Source organism: Amblyomma maculatum, chromosome 1 (assembly GCF_055883805.1).
Source record: "Amblyomma maculatum isolate TAMU_Amacu chromosome 1, ASM5588380v1, whole genome shotgun sequence".
Classification (NCBI taxonomy): Eukaryota; Metazoa; Arthropoda; class Arachnida; order Ixodida; family Ixodidae; genus Amblyomma; species Amblyomma maculatum.
Window position 1 is genome coordinate 417576715 of NC_139344.1, and position 13894 is coordinate 417590608.

Here is a 13894-nt window from a genome sequence, read left to right on the forward strand (position 1 = left end):
AATCTCTTCCCGGCGAGCTTGGACGCGGCTCGCTCTCTCCCTTGATCATCGGTGACGCTGCGTCCCTCGTTCTCAAGTGGCACCGCCTTTCCTCTTTTCTTGGCAATAAACCACTGGCCAGGTTCTTTCAGCTCCGCAGGGTCTATGCTCGTTCCCTCCACGGTTTCCATCATTTTCGCCGAAATTCTAAACGGCCGGGGGTGCCTTTGTTTGCCTAGGCCTAACTAGGCCTAGTGTCCCCCGTGGCTTGCGAAGTTCTTCAAAGCCTCAAAAATGTGCGAAAGAATCGGCCCACCTTGGAGTCTTGATAATCCGCGGTGAGCGCTTCCTGAATAGAGTCGTATCCCAGAAAATTTCCGAAATCCAGTGGCCGAAATAGAGCGCAAGCGTTCGTGGTCGATGAAGCCCATCGATTGCACGTCCGCTCTCCAGCTTGGTCGGCGTGGAACTCCCTGGCCCGTCGAACCGCAGCTATGACATATTTGTCGAAAACGACGTCCATTGGTGCGTCTCGCTGTCTGAGGGAGAAGGATGGGTGTCTATCACTCGCTGTGCGCTTTTCCCTCGCCACGGCCGGGCTGAATCTAACGGCGTGCGCTCTCCCTCGCCCGTTTTTTTTTTTTTTTTTTTTTTTTTTTCCCGCAGGCGGAGTGCCACGCCCCACCTCCCGCCAAGCGCGGAGGAGGAAGGGGAATTTGTCTTGTGGAGGCTAGACGACAGGGCAGGAGAGTGAAAAACCTTTGCGAGGAAACGGGAGAAGAGAAACACGACAAAATCGGGTGATTGCGGTGGCTGTAACTGCGGTATTAGTTACTCCTTTCAAAAACATTTTGCGGCCTTATGTTCTGGGGGCGAATTCTCACAGTCACCGGGGAAGCAAATATTTTCGACCGGAGGGTGGACAGTGGGCCTTTAAGGGGAGGGAGGAAGGAGGGTGTGAAAACGCAAGGAGAGAAAGGGGTGGGGGGGCATAGTGGAAGGCTCTGGAGTAATTTCGACTACCTGGGGATCTTTAACGTGCAGTGATACGAGGCTGGACTAACTGGTTTTATTGAAGGAAAGAAGACAACGAAGACTCGCACTGAGATGCGCGCGCACAATACCCAAACCAGTGAAAGCGCAGGAACAATTCAAAGTCATGGTCTTACTATCGATTTAGCTAAAAAAAAAAGCGTCTCGTCTTTTGGTTGGTTTAAAATGAATGCTTACCAACTTACCCAGTCGTCAACCCTGTTAAGGGATTTGTGAAATGGGGTTGGTGATTGATGGTTAGTGATAAGGGGATATTAGCGATAATAGATTAATGATAATAGATTAGTGGTAATAGGGTTAGTGTTAAGGGATTATTGTTAAGTGGGTTCGATTCCCGTAAAGGTAATGGGTTTGAGTCATGTCACGTGGATACGACACTATCACGTAAAAAAGTCACGTGACAGCCAAGTTGCATGATAATTGTCACGTGGCTTGGAGAACGCCACACGACAGCAGCGACGCCATACCGCCTATCCCACACTTACAGGAGTACTGAAGCGAACGTGGGCCCGGAAAGGAAATTACCACTGTGTGGCACGAGCCCTGACCTTGCTAGCAAAATCTATAAAAGGGGCGCGTGATGTTACGTGTGTAGAAGCAGCGCTCAGGCTTTCGCATTTCTCCACTGCAGATTCTACAGTGCCCTCTGAATTTTGTATTCTATGACCTATGCCTTCTTGTTTGTTGCATGCTCCACGGGAGCTCCCGATTTAAGTTTCTAAGCACGCTTGCTATCCACGAAGGCATTTTATTACTTTCTATTCATTTCTGTATTTTTAATTCCACGGCCTGCCATCCGAAGTTATCGTATAGTGTAAAAAAGAGTGTGTGAAATTACAGATATTTTGAAAGAAAATTTCTGTCCCCATACAGAGATTATCTGTTCTACTTCATTGACCGAAATGCGTTCACGAAAAAGAAAAAAAAAAAAACAGTAACTTTCTTTTTTCCAGCCGAAACCTTGATTGGGAGACATACAATGCGATATATTTTTGTCGTCTGTTCTATTTCCTACCGCAAACTGATTATTACTTGAAAAGTAGGTAAATGCTGAATAGAAAGCAAAATGGTATGAAAACACCGAAGGCGCTGCCCGACGATCGGCTGCCTAACAATTTCGATTCGAAATAAGATAACTACTGGCGCCACACTGGACGACGGCTGTTGTAACGTGCGTCTTTCTCTCCTTCTTCTTTTTTCTTTCTTCTCTATTTTCTCAGCTATCCGCACGAGGCAGCGGAAATGGCTCAGCTACAGAGCCAGTAGCAGGCCCGTGCATTTTCTTTACCTTCTTCCCACAGTCGCAACAGGAACAAACTACATGTTCTGCATTTTCCCACTCTCGCTATTTGGTGGCTAGACCATAGTATGCTTCTATACGGCTAGACAGCCGTTGTTGTGCGGCCAACTTTGTGGGCGCCATCGAGTATTGCCAGTGCCGAGAGATATTCATGAGATGGAGTTAGCTAGGCTTTCGCCTTAAAAATGATGTTCATTAAAGAAATTTGCGCTTAACGCAACTTTATTGTTGTTACAGGCGGAAAAATCTGTGAAATGAAAGACGAACAAAAAAGATATATTCGCATCGTTTCTTTACCTGCGACCGAAACAGAAAACAAAAATGAAATCAGAAAACTCCATATAACAGAAAATTTTTGTCAATTTACAAAACTTTTCTATCATTTCTAAGCCGAAAAAACTGTAAAATCACAGAATTAAAAATAGAAAACAAAGCAGAGCAGAAAAATTCTGGCAGGACAGCTGCCAGAAAATTTCTGTATTTTTCACAGTTACAAATTATGATTAGTACGACCATCAAGGAATGAAAGTGAACAGCTAAGTGAAGCGGTAAAACGACGCTAGAAATTACTTAGAGGAAGGGGTTCATAGCGGAATAAGCGCTTCAGGCGCCGGCCGAACTATCAGTCACATATACGGCCGAACCGATCGACACTATTAGCTTGGCAGCAAATAAAGACCCTTTTCCTGCCAAAGCCGAGTGTCCGTAACTGTTTGGGTTTATGAAGCATGAACAATAACGGGCTGGACGTAACCGTATCATAGAGCAAAGTAACTAAAAACAGAGCGCTATAAAATTAAATTCATGCACATTGGTGACATAACCTGACTCAAGGTCAATAAGCAGGTGCACTACACGCATCCACTACAGTTCACTGCAGTCCACGCGGTATCCCCGTCGCACAGACCATTGTGCGAACATATTTTCAGACATTCTTGAGAAAATAAAAGGGGAGCACTGGCACCTTGAGGTGAGGATACAATGTCCAGAGATAGAAGAATTTTAGAATAAAGCGCGCGCGCTGAATGAATGCTGGGACGAATGGGCGATGCTCAGGCGACGTAGGTCTATGATGTAGGTGCAGGAATTTCTGCCGCACAGGAAGGCAGTGCAAGTTTTGCAACTGATCTGCAAATGAGAGGAATGCCCTGCGGCCGACTTTACTATGCTTATCCTTAACAGCATGCCTACTGTCATTTTTTTTTTTTTTTTATTTGGGGGGAGCTAGCTCTGAATATATGCAAAATAATTCGAACTCTATGTGATGGTGGTGGTAAAAATATTAGGACGCCGGCTAACAGGACCAAAACAACTTTGCAAAGCGCCCGTACAGATTGTCGCGTCACCTGTAGGCAGTTTCATATGGAATTGGCCGCTAGAATTTGTTGCGCAGTTCAGTCACGGACAGTCAGCATGGGCGCTTCCAGGAAAATATTTTTTTTTTTTTTCGTAACATAGTACCGAATTTGATGATTACCGCGGCTGTAGTAGCGTAAAAACCATAAAAACTCCTGCCGCGAAGCCAGCACGCCATCCATGAGGTTCGCTTCTTGCCGTTGCCGCACGCCCGCACCATTGTGATGGGGGCACCAAATAAACTAGGATACATCACCATGAACCAAAGCGCTATAGAAGGACTCTGGCTGAACAAAAGCTTAACTGACTGCACTAATTCCAAACGCTTGGGCAACTGCAGGCGACAAGGGCCCAATAAGAGCCAAAAATAATTCGAGCAGAAAATCGATACCCACATTGACATTAAACAGCCGAGGTTTCGCAAGTGAAAAAAACTCACTTGTCGCAGCATTTATTGACATCACAATTTTGTTTACTTGAGGCGCTGCTAGCCTCTAACAAATATTTATTTTATTCGGTATCAGATATTTGGTCCACTAATAAACTCTGCGATACGCCGCACTGTTACGTCTTTAGGATGCCACCAGTCTGATCGTCATCGCAGCAAGCAATATATTTTTGACTCGTAAGTGTACATAAGTAGATGAGATTCGCATTTCGTTGTATTGATATTAGAGAGCTTGAAACAGATGCTCGGCATGCGCTCGTTGTTTGCTTGGCTGGCATGGCTTGTGTGTGACGATCGTGGTCAGATGCACTCGCCGTGCCCGACCGTCGAGTCGGAGGCACGGCTGTAGGCGTAAAGAAAAAAAAATCTCAGGCTAAAAAAAAATACCCTCTTTGTTCTCGGCGAAATTTGTGTTTCTGGATCGCATGCGGTCGTATATCGCTATGAAAACATGGATGCGGCGCATCATTTTTGAATGCGCGCTGGAGGCGGGCGCTCACGGCCGCTTCCTCCGGGGTTGTGGTTGCCTTGTGCGATGCCACGGGATGGGTCGCTGTGGTCACTGCGTGTGGTCAGTCATTAGCGAGCTAAATTAAAATCGACGTTTAAAGCCGCGCGTCCGCGTGGTTATTAATATGCGCTCGGAGTCGCGTGGTGCGCGGGACATGGTTTAGTTTCGCTCGAAGTGTTCAGTTGTGTTCGGTATGAGAAGCGTGCCTTAAAAAGCAGTCATGCTGAACGGTGGCGCAGGTGCGAATGTCCATTTTGCGTCCGCGGTGGACCGTGCCTGTCGATGGCGTGAAAGGATGGAGCGCTCGCTTTAGCTTTGCGCAGTGTTGATTGGGCGGATTTTGTGATGTCTTTGGGGCGTTAACGGTGGATACGTTTCTTAATGTCTGTAATTCGCGTTATCTTAAAAATCGCTAAATGACGCGTGAAAGGGGAAACGTGTAGTGTGTTGCTGTATGATCCTTAGCGCCGCGAAATCTATTCCACCGAGCTGTGGTTAAAAGTTGGCGTCGAGTTTCGTCAGGTAAGTGTTTTGGTGTGTGTTATATCTATTTTAAGCGATGTGCCCGCCTTTTTGGACCCGACGTAAGCCCGCGCTAGGTCATGTATCGGCAGTCTTGCTCCTTTAACAAAGCACCTGTGTGAGAACTTGCGCTATTCGGTTGGGTATACTTTTTCAAAGCAGGCCTGCGGTGAAAGCTTAATAAGTTTGTATCTCCGAAACCATTCTGTTTTTGTTCTCTTGTGAAAAATAATGTGGCAGTGTGGACGGACTTGCTTACGCATTCCCGTGCAATTCCTCCTAATCGTTTTTCATTTTTCTGTTTTCTGAGTGCAGAAACGAAACCAGAAGGCTGCGTTCGTGGCAGCCAGGATGACACTGCAATATGTTTGCCCCCTGTGCCCGTACGAGACGCGGTCGCGGGGCATCCTTTACCGACACTTGCTCATCCACACCGGTGTCAAGCCGTACTGCTGCGAGCACTGCGGCCGTCGCTACGCCCTACCCGAGACTCTACTGGAGCACATGGCCGCCCACCGCAAGGAGCCACCGTACCAGTGCAGCCGGTGCACCATGGCACTTGACCACTTCTCCGAGTACCTGAGGCACCAGGTGTACCACATGCTCAAGAGCATCCACCGGTGCTCATTTTGTGGTGAGGGCTTTGTTTGGAAACAGGCTCTCAAGCACCACTCCAAGACTCACAAGGAAGGCAAGCACCTTTTCCACATGTTCTTCCGGAAAACATCTAGCAGGCGGACCTCTCGGTACCATGATGAAAATGATATGCCCCTTGATCTCAAGATGAGAGGACCTGCTGAACCAGGCAGAGAACCTTTGGAATGTACTTTGGAAATGAAAGCCGGCAATGGTTTGAGTAGGCTGAGTCGTCAGGATGGTGCACTAGAGCACCACAGGCCAGCCCCACTACAGCCACCATTGTTTGGCAACCTTCTGTCTCCAGGTTGCCCATCGCTTTTGGACAGCTACTTCAAGTTCTACATGTACCCACACCTTAATGCACCACTGCCTTACCAGAATGGTGCAAACCTGCTGTCCCCAGTGTTGCGTACCTCACCAAATGGTCACGCCAACGACGAGGAGCTGCTGACAGAAGCTGGTCTCTACGTCTGCCGGGTGTGTGGCTGGCAGTTCACTAAGGTGAGCCACCTCACAGCCCACATGTACATCCACACTGGTCGCAGACTTCACAACTGCGACGTGTGCGGCAAGGCCTTCACGCGCAAAGGCTCGCTGAAGCTGCACCGGCTGCAGCACCTTGAGGAAAAGCCGCACCAATGTGACATCTGCCACAAAACCTTCTTGCAGGCCCGCTATCTCCGTGCCCACCTGCTAGTCCACCGCCGCCAAGAGTCCACCTCCTCGAGACCTCCGGAGCCGGAGCCCGCGAAGCGCCTGGATGCTCCCATAGTTCCGCCAGCATTCCAGGCTGCCTTCCAGACCATGGCGGCTCGGCGCGCTCCAGATGCGGCGGTGGCACAGCTGGAACCGGAGGGTGCAGAGTCTCCCGAGTCGTCTGGGAATGCGCAGCCGTCTGCTCACCGATGCCCCATCTGCCAGAAAGGTTTCTCGCAGCCGTACAAGCTGCGGCGCCACTTGGTGATTCACGCCAGCCCGCGCATTCACCAGTGCAACATCTGCCAGAAGGTGCTGCCCTCGGTGACGGAGCTGCGCAGCCACAAGAAGTCGCACGGTCGTGCGCGGCTGCACTGCTGCGAGTACTGCAAGAAGGACTTTTCCTGCTCGTCCACGTTGCGACGACATGTACGTATCCACACAGGCGAGAAGCCGTACCAGTGCGAGGTGTGCCTAAAGCGCTTCTCGGACCTGTCCAACAAGAACTGCCACATGCGTACGCACACGGGCGAGAAGCCCCACCGCTGCCAGGTGTGTGGCATGCGGTTCTCCCTCAAGAATGCCCTCAACTGTCACATGCGGAACCACATGCTGTAGACTGGGTCACTTTTGAGCCGAGAGGGGTCAGGCACCTGTGCTGAGTTTGGCAGCAGCCGTGCTGTCCAGGGTGTCTTGCTGTAAGTGCCTTCAATCGGGGCAGCTCACGAGCTCTGCTTGTTGATGCACCCAATGGTTTGTGGGTTCCAGTACTCTCTCTGCATGTGTACAATGTTTCTGCAGCGGGGTGCCAATTTGCTTGTAGCTCTCATTACCTCATTTTTAAGGCTTATGATTGCAGCATGCTGACAAAAGCAACCAATCAACCAACCAACTGCATTGTGGTTTTCCTTGCAATTTTTGCGGCCAGTTTTCATTTTTTATTGTACATTCTCCCAGGTTCGAATCTGGCCACAACGTCTGCATTTTGCTGCAGGCAAAATGCAAAAGGTGCTCGTGTACTGTACGATGTCAGTGTATGCTAAAATCTCCATATGTTCTACATAAGTCTGAAACCATTCATTACAGCTGCCCTCAAAGCTTGAGTCACTTCAGTATGCTCCATGTAACATACCATAGCATAATGCAACGTAACACAACTAGTTAGTTTGGAAGAGTAGTGTTGGAAATAAGAAATTTTCCTTCTATATCTTTTTACCGTCCTGCCACTAAATGTAACAAATATTCGTTCTCTATAGCCTTCTTGTCAGGAAACTTATAATTTAATTAGGAATGCATGTGTGATCAAGCCTTTAAAATGCTTTCTGGAAGTCATTTTCTGTGTTGCCTGAAGACATCCGAAGGACGCGAATTAAATCATACTCAGTCTGCAGCATTATCTCCCCTACCACATGTGATGACTCTGTACTTTCATACAGAAGGTGCAATGATAGAGAAGCTGCCTTAAATTAAAACGGCGCATTTATAAATTATAAAAGGCCAATGAATGAAATACAAATATCACCACTACTGGCCATAACACAAGCAAACTGTGGTGCTGCTAATATTCTTTTATGGTTACTAATTTCTGAGAGGGGGATACATTGCCATTCACTTACAGCCAGTGACTACTGAGCCATTTCCGGTTCCTGTAAGAATAATTTTTATGTAGTTGATATAGTATGCCTTATGGCAAGTTTACAAAAAAAGAAGAGAAAAAAAAAAAAGGAGGCTACTGAGCCCATTTCATCACTGACAAATTTTAATCAAACCTTAGAAAAGAGCATTCCATTTTTACATTCATTTTTTTTCAAGGACTATGGCTTTTGTTGTCAAATTTTCTTTTCCTGCCACAAAGAAAAAAGTGCTTAGAGTTCTCTATGTCCCCTTATTGTAGGCTACTGAAGATGAACTTGGAGAGCTAGACAGAACTACAGTAGGCAAGGTGCTTTGTGTCACGCATTTCATTTATTCATTTTACCAGGCTCATTATTTTTAGAACAAGGAGCCTGGGAAGCTGCGTTGTTGATTTCTTTGTCTCAGTTCTTCGCCCTTATCAACGGCACCAGTTTTTGTTTTCTTTTAATGCAACAGACAATGTGTCATTGTTCTAATTACCAGTTAGATGACCTGAAGATATGTGCTGTTGAATGCAGACATCTTGAGGTCTGTAAACACAACCATGAAAGAATGATGCAAAACTCAATATGAAGGCTATCACATTTCCAATATGTGATGCAATTATATCTCCTCGTGATTTCTTTCTTTTTTTTCAGCTTGGCTTTTGTCGCTCTATTATTGGTGAAATAGTCTGAGTCATCTCATCCTTTAGAACCAGGAAAGAGGCGAGCCCATTTCTGACTGGTTGCAGGAGGAGAGCATGTGACAGACATACCTTATTATTCGCTTTGGGTCGTTTAAACTCTACTAACCAAACATACCTTATTGGCTACACTATGGCAGTGTTTCACTGGGAATTCCTCAACTGATATCATGTCAGAAGTAAACAGAGTGATTGGGCTTTGGTACTAAACTACTGGGGCATGTGATCTCACGGAATTTCAACAAGAATATTGCTTTTGTGTATTTGCCCGAACGCATCAATTTCATACCTTCGACTTTTTTTTTTCTTTTGTACCACACATCAGCAGAGGCGAATCGCAACAGCTTATATTACTTATATTACGTAGAAGAGAAATCGTCAGAAGCAGGAACTAATTTAATATTTCATACGATTCTTAATATGTCTTTAGGTCACTTTGATACTATGTAGACTTTCCAATTGGAGTGATGTTTTTAGTGCATTTGAAGAAAGCTGTTTTGATGCCGACATTGGAACTTAGCATCTTCACTTAAATGCCTCAGGCACTTGGGCAGGCAGGAAAGTGCATCAGCAGAAATATTAAGGTTCCAACAACGCTTGCTCGAGCAGCTAAATGATGGCTGCATTTCAATGGAAGTGAAATTCAAATGATGCTTGCTCTCTCCTTCCTTTATCCTTTTGCTCCTAGCACAGCATGATTTTTCATCAACTCACTATACTCTTATTAATGGTGGTGGTGATGAAATCCTTTGCTGCAGAAACGTAGCACATGCTTTGAGGGTGTGAAGAGCATATGCTGAAGGTCATTTTCTAAAGTCCACGTATCACTCTGTGGTGGTGCATAGCCTGCAGTGCTCGTGAGCTGTGCTGTATTGTCGTGCTTGCAGGGAGGTATGCTGGGCTTCTGTGGGTGCGTTGGCCTGCAAAGAAAAACAGGCCATTATTTTCCATCCATGCTGCTATTCTCGCTTGCGTACGATGGTGTGGTGGCAAGTGTCGCCGCAGCTGAATATAGCCTCAATATTCGTTTTTCCTTGTACCTGAATAAGGATGCAAGACATATGCGGCTGTACTGTCACCTGTTCTTCCTTTCTCTATGTTTGCACGTTGTGATCTTTTATGCTTCCTTCACTGGATGTTTTGGTGACTTTGGATTTGACTTTTATTCGTGCTTTGAGTGTAGTCCTGCTAACCCAGAGGTGTAGGTAGCTCAGGTGAGGATCCTTATGCCTCTAGTCATTGACATGTCAAGAATCCAGGAGGTTCTCTCTCCGGGGGTAAAGGTTACCGAATTTCTTCTTGCTCAATGAAATATTTCCCTAAAAGCAGGGGCTGACTTACGGAACGATCTAATTACAGAACTGGTCTTGAACTAATCTATTAGCCCTTGTTTTATCCGTCGGCCCTGACCGGTGTTCATATTGACCGACAGAAGTAGGGATAATGGATTGGCTGAAATCTGCTTAAGTGATTAGATTGTTCCGTAATTCGGCTCTAGACTTTTTAATCAGAATATGCCTTTTTAGATGTGATAATTTCTCTTGCGCTCAAACTCTCCAGTCTAGCAGACTAAGTGCAAACACCTTTTCATCAATGTAAAACAGGGGAAAAGATTTGCACTTCGGATGCGATTCACAAGTCACAGTTGACCGACTGATGCATCTGGACAAGGAAGATGACATGCACATAGTACATGGTACTGTACATACTAGTGCAACCGCGGGTAAAAAATATTAGCACAAATGACTGGGGATCAGAGCTGTGATATCGCACCACACAGCACTTCGGTTCGCAGGCTTGCTTATCCAGTTATTCTAATTTTTGCAGCAAAAAAAAAGGGTGTGTGTTGGGGGGGGGCAGAAGAAATCTCTATCAAGCATGCCACCGCCTAAGCATCATAGTGCCACCCTTAGGCGATTGCGAATGTGGAATTTATTTTTATCTGAGTCATGACCAAAGATGGCTTGTATCTTGTTTATGTTACGCCAGCAAAAATAAATTTCTCGGAACTCCCCTAATACTGAAGAATAGGAACAATAGGGTACTCTCGTTTGAACCTCTTTGTCAACCACAGCACCACACGTTGTCATTCCGGTGATCTGGTGTTTCATGGTGTGTGCTAATCTTTTTTACTCGCGACTGTACGTTCATGTTTTGGCAGCGGGCTTCCGAGTTGACGCTGGTGCTAGCTCGTAAATTTAAGAGGAAGCTATACCTTGCTGCATAAGTGTGTATTAATACAGCGGGATCAGTGCACTGAGTTCATACAGGATCATACTTTCTTCACTTCTTGTATTCACAGCATCACTTTCCCTTAACATAGATTGGTGTCTCTAAGAGTCATCTGGTTTATTCGCAGAGGAAGTCACGCGTTCCAAACCTTAAGTGAGTTGTAGAGTCTTGAGTGTGAGTAAATCGGCACTGCTTATGGCCAGTAAATAGTAGTTGGCACTGCAAGCAGACTGAGATATTCAGCAGTTGCTCTTTGGACAAGATCTGTTGTTTTTATGCATGTGGAACATAACAGATGTTATGTAACCATTATAGACACGTTAACATGTTTCCTATCCAAACTATTGAGGGAATCAGCCAATCCCATCCATATCTTGTGCAAAGTTTACTTTTGGTTTTATGGTTACCGAAATCATCTTGTATTGCGGCTTTTATGCTTTTTGTGTGAGATAGTATATCAAAATGTATCATCATTTGTATTAACATTAGACCCGCCAGACTGCTTGATTGCTCATTGTTGGTTTTAAGATAAGTACACTTGCCTTTCAAGGTGCATTTCCCCCTCAGTTCTTGACGTGTCATTCACTATGATGGCAGCGTTTATTTGCAACACCCTTATTCGGTGTTTTAGGCTGGACTACATTTCTTTTCACTGTTTGATCCCGATGCTTGTGTTTACAGTGTGCTAAAAAATTTGGTTGACCTTTTAACATGTTACATTTATAGTTGTAAGGTATGGACACACTGGTGGGAAAACGCGGGCGGCATGCACCTTGCCGCAAACCCACGACTGAGGGTAGATCTGCCCTGGGACCGAATGGGACCATTCACCGTCCATCGCGCATCGCTGCATTGGGAAGAGCCAATGAGAGGCGCCCAGCTCAGCGACGTGAGCGTCAGTTTCGCCACCTCGTGGCTACTATTGAAGTTAACTTCCAGCGGCAGCGGCGGTAAAACCACGGTCAAGCGTTTCGTACCAGGCACGGTAAAGCAAGTGTTCTCAATTTGTGTCTCCACGTTGGAAACACTGCCTCAGTGAGAGAAAATTATGGAGAAGTTTCTAGAGACTGTTCGGTTATTCCCCTTTTACGCGAAAATCAACCGATGAACGGTCACCGGCAAAGCATTCGATCTTGCAGGCAAGTCATTTTCATACTGGACATGAGCGTCTGTTGAACATTCACATCGGGAAAAATGTACACTGGACAGTACACTTGTTTAGAATGCTCGAGTGGTGTGCTGCGGAGAAAATGCGATCATCGCACAAGATGACAGACAATAAGAAGCTGGAATGCGGTCTGCTGGCTGAAAAAAGAATTGCAGCTCTGTTTCCGCATTCAACACACGGCGCGATCAGTGCTGTCATGTGACCTCCGCGAGGACTTCCTTCCGCTGGGGGTGCGCCACGTGACCTCCCGCCAGTGTGTCCATACCTTTACGCCTCATTATTTTGAATTTGCTTTCTCTTGTCTTTTTGAGCTTGTGGTCTTGGAAGGATCACTTACCGATACAAGGTTCTCCTTGAGGCATCACACTGAAAATGCTTGCATGAGCCTGTTCTATTGAGTAGTGCATGACTGTTTCATCTTGAAACACAAGACCAATCTCGAATGCATTGGTGGGCAATACTATTTTTGTGTTGCAATCTCAACTTGCTGGAAGAATTCTCTGACATTAGCAAATAGTAATATGAACATTGGAATAATTTTGATTGCTTTCCTTTGGGTTAGAATTATTTCACTGATTTGCTTTAAATTATTATAACCTTTTAAAAATATAAGCTTATTTTTGAATTTATGATTTAGCAATGTAATATTCAAGAGGAAGCACTTACACATGTTTCATGGCAATGTTCATCTAGCAGGCCACTGAGGCAGCTTTCTTAGTGACCTTTGTAACTGGTAGAGCATGTCAGTGTTTTGTTTGACATGTGACATTATTTTGTCAAATAGTATTGAACACACTCTAACCTTTCTCGCTTGTGTGTACGAATGAAGCGGATAACCTCTGTAAGATGCTGGCCTTTCTTTACCCTTCATTAAGTGAGGTATTCTCTGTCTTGTGGCTTTGTTATTAGCTTGGCGTATGGCAGTTGATTTTTCGTTTGCTGTATGTGCAACAAAGATCTATGAATGCTGAAACGTAGGTATTTTGCCATTTGTAGTTTTTTGGTTTTGTTTCTTGCACGTAAAGTGTGCACACATTTTGAAAGCTGGTGTTGTCCTGTGCAAGAAAAACTTTTTCATGCGTTAAACATTCATACAATATTCATGTCGTAGAGGTAGAGCATGCATTGACCCAAGCATTTAAACAGGGTCTCGTCTTGCACTTACTTTGTTTATATTACTTAGTGCATTGTGATGCAAAAAATGCAAGGTCAAGTGGTCATTATGCTTTGCGTTTTTTTACAACTCATTTTACTGCAGTATGCTCAAAAGGCTCACATTTAAGAAATGTGTTGTTTGCAGCTTTGTCTTGGTTGTACTTTGAAACAAAAGTGGTTCTTCAGGTTAGGTAGCTCGCAGTAGATCAAGCTCGAGTTGTTTTTGCGCCTTGTCCGCTGCTTCCCTGGCGTCTACCCTTGAATGTATCATGAGGAGTTCTTTTTTACATTATAGCTGGGAGCTTCACACGAGGGGGTGATTTGTTTTCCTTGTGTTGTTTATCTTCTGCGCTCTGGCATTTGTCGTCTTGCTCACTCCTGCTCTTCAAAACTGAGCGATACTCATGGCTGAGAGGCTACACTTTGATGTTGGGCAGATCAGCACCCCCAGATGGGTGCCGTGCACCATACGACTGTTGTTTCTTTCGGAAAAAAAAAAAAAAAAAAAAAAAGAA

The 13894-nt window shown here is 45.5% G+C and overlaps 1 protein-coding gene across 3 annotated transcripts; it reads left to right on the forward strand.

Moving 5' to 3' along the window:
* The first annotated feature begins 4211 nt into the window (after positions 1–4211).
* Positions 4212–13894, forward strand: LOC146209005 (uncharacterized). Of its 3 annotated transcripts, XM_084596768.1 has the most exons (3): positions 4323–5169; positions 5485–6309; positions 6478–13894. In XM_084596768.1, the coding sequence occupies exons 2-3, from the start codon at positions 5521–5523 to the stop codon at positions 7120–7122; spliced, it is 1434 nt and encodes a 477-aa protein (XP_084452894.1). In that variant the 5' UTR covers positions 4323–5169; positions 5485–5520; the 3' UTR covers positions 7123–13894. The 3 variants fall into 3 exon arrangements, with proteins under 3 accessions (XP_084452887.1, XP_084452883.1, XP_084452894.1); XM_084596761.1 differs by lacking the exon at positions 4323–5169 and adding an exon at positions 4212–4313 and having other exon boundaries at positions 5485–13894; XM_084596757.1 differs by having other exon boundaries at positions 4322–5169; positions 5485–13894.

Coding starts and splice junctions, on each gene's coding strand:
- LOC146209005 (XM_084596761.1), top strand. CDS start 5,521: ATGACACTGCAATATGTTTGCCCCCTGTGCCCGTACGAGACGCGGTCG.